This window comes from Protobothrops mucrosquamatus, unplaced genomic scaffold (assembly GCF_001527695.2).
Source record: "Protobothrops mucrosquamatus isolate PMUCROS unplaced genomic scaffold, P.Mucros_1.0 scaffold2771, whole genome shotgun sequence".
Lineage (NCBI taxonomy): Eukaryota > Metazoa > Chordata > Lepidosauria > Squamata > Viperidae > Protobothrops > Protobothrops mucrosquamatus.
This window is the reverse complement of record NW_015388809.1, coordinates 52600-57276: the sequence shown is the minus strand read 5'-3', so window position 1 is coordinate 57276 and position 4677 is coordinate 52600. Positions and strand designations below refer to the sequence as shown.

General features: G+C 38.8%; 1 protein-coding gene across 1 annotated transcript in view; it reads right to left on the bottom strand.

The window, feature by feature from the left end:
- Positions 1–4677, bottom strand: part of COL22A1 (collagen type XXII alpha 1 chain) — a gene marked incomplete at its 5' end in the record, with an annotated part of 125127 nt that overhangs the window by 69584 nt on the left and 50866 nt on the right. Inside the window, one exon of the mRNA XM_015825724.1 lies at positions 3151–3204. Within this exon, the coding sequence (XP_015681210.1) occupies positions 3151–3204 (54 nt within the window). The remainder of the gene's footprint in view (positions 1–3150; positions 3205–4677) is intronic.

The following is a 4677-nucleotide window of genomic DNA, read 5'->3' as shown; positions in this document are numbered from 1 at the left end:
AGGATTTTAGTTAGGGACGATTTTTAATATAATTTTAATTACGACACAGCTACCAATATTTGGCTTTTAATTTGGTCTTAGAGGGGTTTTTTATTTCGTTATTTATTTATTGTATTGTTATTTGTTTTTAATATGCTGTGCACCGCCCTGAGTCCTTCGGGAGAAGGGCGGTATATAAATCAAATTAATAAATAAATAAAAATAATAAAAATTGATGGTATGCAATTAAAATAGACCTGATAAAAGATTATTATTATTTTTTTGGCAATTGTAGACAATGATTTCTCTTTGAATAGGAAGTTTTAATTAGACCAGTGCTAGGCAAAAATAAGGTGTCTTTCTGCCAATATCATGACCGTCACCCTAAATCATATTCCTTTTAACCTCCCCAAAAGTGACTCTGATCTAGTTGTATCAGCTCTCAAGAGTATTGGTTTAGTGATCAGATGAAAAAGAATGTAGAGTTGAGTTTGGGGATTAGGGAAGGAACAAACGGTCCACTAAGGGGGGGGGGACTTAAAGGGAAGACTACTCATCCTGAGAAAGAGCAAATTGTGACAAAGAAACCCAAAATAATCCCACTTTTATTCTGTGCAGTGTATGTTTGGACAGAGATAAGCCTACTGTAGTTAAGCTTTCAAGATTCTTTTATTCTACCTTAAAGCACTTCTTCCAGTTCAACCCATTTCTTGACTTGGCTGACACCAGCCTAGGTCATGACTCCAGTTTTAGAGGGTTCCAAGATAGCTGTTAGCCTTTTGAGGTAATCCGTGAGTACTATCACTACCCTTATTGTAAGGTTACATTAACAGAATCTTGCAAGTGTGAAACCACATTCCTCCCACCTCACCTTTGCTTTCTAGGGAACTAGGGAGGATCCCTTCTGGGATAGAATAGAATAACAGAGTTAAAAGGGACCTTGTAGGTCATCTAGTCCAATCCCCTGCCCAAGCAGGAGTGCCTACACCATTTATGACAGTCTCTTCTTGAAAGCCTCCAGTGATGAAGCACCAACAACATCCAAAGGCAGTATGTTCCATTGGTTGATTGTTCTCACTGTCAGGAAAATTCTCCTTATTTCCAGGTTGAATCTCTCCTTGATCAGTTTCCATCCGTTATTTCTTGTCTGGCCTTCAGGTGCTTTGGAAAACAGGTGGACCCCCCTCATCTCTGTGACAGCCCCTCAAATATTGGAACACTGCTATCATGTCTCCCCTGGTCCTTCTCTTCACTAGACTTGCCATGCCCAGTTCCTGCAACCATTCTTCATATGTTTTAGCCTCCAGACCCCTGATCATCCTTGTTGCTCTTCTCTGCACTCTCTCCAGAGTCTCAACATTTTTTTTTTATAGTGTGGAGACCAAAATTGATTGCAGTATTCCAGGTGTGGTCTTACTAAGGCCTTATAGAGAGGTATTAGTACTTCACGTGATCTTGACTGAATCCCTCTGTTAATGCAACTTTCCATGGTCCAATTCCTTTTACAAGCTGAGATGTCTCTTATCTCTCCATTGCCCCAGTGGCAGCTCTTCTTCCTTCTGTCTCCCATGGATATTCTCACAGACCATTACAATAACTCAAGAATGCCCAGGGAAGCCTCCATGGAGGAATCCAAAAGATGGCAGTCACAACTGCACAATGGGAGTATTGCTTGTATTTTGCATGTATCTACCATAGTAGTAGTAGTAGTAGTAGTAGTAGTAGTAGTAATAATAATAATAATAATAATAATAATAATAATAATAATAATAATAATAATAATAATAATAATAATAATAATAAAGTTGGAAGGGACCTTGGAGGTCATCTAGTCCAACCCCCTGCTCAGGCAGGAAACCCTATACCATTTCAGACAAATGGCTGTCCAGTCTCTTCTTAAAATCTTCCAGTGTTGGAGCACTCACAACTTCTGGAGGCAGGTTGTTCCACTGGTTAATTGTTCTCACTGTCAGGAAGTTTCTCCTTAGTTCTAGGTTGCTTCTCTCCTTGATTGGTTTCCACCCGTTGCTTCTTGTCCTGCCTTCAGGCACCTTGGGAAATAGCTTGACTCCCTCTTCTTTGGGGCAGCCCCTGAGATATTGGAACACTGCTATCATGTCCCCTCTCGTCCTTCTCTTCATTAAACTAGACACACCCAATTCCAGCAACCGTTCCTTATATGTTTTAGCTTCCAGTCCCCTGATCATCTTTGTTGCTTGAATTTGACCCCCTGTCTTGTGTGCATCATTCTCACGTTCAGCTGTTTTTCCAAGATAGTCTCTGGGACAGATCATAAGGAATGTTCTCAAGTTTTGAAGGCAGGCAAGCACTGACTGAAGCCACAACAAGCCTTTCACTATTATGATTAGTAGTAGTAGAAAAAGAGACATGTCTCCCTTGTTTATGCCACTCAGTCTTTCTCCTCTTTCTCCTATGCTCTGATTGTTATTATTATTTCCACTTCAAGGATGTATGATCTCCAGAGAGCAATACACTTGACTCAGCTGGATATTTGATCATTTTGCTTTAGTTGATTGACACCCTCCATGCTCTGTTGGATAGCCTCCTTTTTCTGATTTTTCCCTACTTCAAAATTAAGATGTAACTGAAATAATCAGGGGTCTTGTTTCAAAAGGAAATATGCTTCATTTTATATATACAGAAATGCAGACATCTGTGCATACTATGTGCCTCTGTACATGTAGGTCTTTTTCTTTCTTTCTTTCTTTCTTTCTTTCTTTCTTTCTTTCTTTCTTTCTTTCTTTCTTTCTTTCTTTCTTTCTTTCTTTCTTTATTTCTTTCTCCAAATGTGTACACTGCACATCTCATTATCCACATGATTCTGTGTGGTTTGCAAGTAAAAACCCATGGAATCCTTACAAAAAATCCTTGGTTTTTAATCAGATTAATTTCATTAATCTGAACTTTAAAATGGGAGGAAAATACTCTTCCTTATCTTTCTTTGATTGACAGTTCTAATGTCCAATCATAGCATAAATTTGGGGATGTCTATCTTATTGTCTATCTAGAGTGTTCAATGCAGCTAATAATCCTATAAGCAAATATGGTCTGGTGTAGGTCATACAGAAACAATGATGTGACCTACAAAACAAATGAATTTATCAGTGTGCATATAAACCATAGAAATCCATCAGCTATCTGGTAACTTACCTTTTCTCCTCTCTCACCTTTGAAGCCAGTGAGCCCAGCTCTTCCTTTTTCACCCTGTAAACACAGATAACCCAAGAGCTTATAAGATGATCCTTGGCGACAAAAATAGATCCAAAATATTGTTTGCTGCAATTTCTGCCTTCCCTAAGAATCTATTGCACAAGTCCATTTGAGGACAAAAAAAGGAAGGGAGAAGCTGTACAGACTTCTAAAACAGATGATCTTCAAGGTTCCTTCCAACTTTACTATTATTATTATTATTATTATTATTATTATTATTATTATTATTATTATTATTATTATTATTATTATTATTATTATTATTATTATTATTATTATTATTATTATAGATTCAAAGTCTCATTAAAAAGCATGACTTCCTTTTCTTGTTAGAAGGGAACAAGAAGTTTGCTGGGGTGGAATTTGAAATGGGTAAGAAAGCTGATTAATCAGAAGAGGATATATAATAATAATAATGGTAAAGTTGGAAGGGACCTTGGAGGTCATCTAGTCCAACCCCCTGCTCAGGCAGGAAATCCTATACCATTTCGGACAAATGGCTGTCCAGTTTCTTCGTAGTGTTGAAGCATTCACTGCTTCTGGAGGCAGGTTGTTCCACTGGTTGATTGTTCTAACTGTCAGGAAGTTTCTCCTTAGTTCTAGGTTGCTTCTCTCCTTGATCAGTTTCCATCCGTTGCTTCTTGTCCTGCCTTCAGGGGCTTTGGAGAATAGCTTGACTCCCTCTTCTTTGGGGCAGCCCCTGAGATATTGGAACACTGCTACCGTGTCCCCCCTCATCCTTCTCTTTGTTAAACTAGACAGACCCAATTCCAGCAGCCTTTCCTTATATGTTTTAGCCTCCAGTCCCCTAATCATCTTTGTTGCTCTTCTCTGTACTCTTTCTAGAGTCTCAGCATCTTTTTTACATCGCGGTGACCAAAACTGGATGCAGTATTCCAAGTGTGGCCTTACCAAGGCATTGTAAAGTGGTATTAATACTTCACATGATGTTGATTCTGTCCCTCTGTTAATGCAGCCTAGCACTGTGTTAGCTTTTTTGGCAATCCTGCACTATATCCTAACTGCTGCACCTCTACAGTGGAGGAATCTTTCTCAAATTATTTCCCTTGCCACCCGTGGCAAGCTGAATTAACAAGATTTCACTGCCTTTCTAAATTCAAATTATGTTAAGGCATGTGAAACCTCGGGGACAATGCTGTTCCAGGGACAGAGCACAGACATCCAAAAAGTTCTGTAGATGATATTCTTTAAGAAAGGGAATTCTGTCTTTCTCACCAAGTTGGGTGAGCAGAAATGCCCCCCCCCCAAAAAAAAAAGTCCTGTAGATCCTTAGAGCCTGAACCATGAAAGGTTTGAAAATGACAACCACCATCTTAAATCAGCACCTCATCCCTATGATGTGTCTCTCAAACACAGGGTTAAAAAAAAAACATGTAAAAAAAACAAAAAATTGCAGTAAAAGGGAGGTTAACAAGAGACAGTTTACTTCCTTGTGGGAAAGTCTAG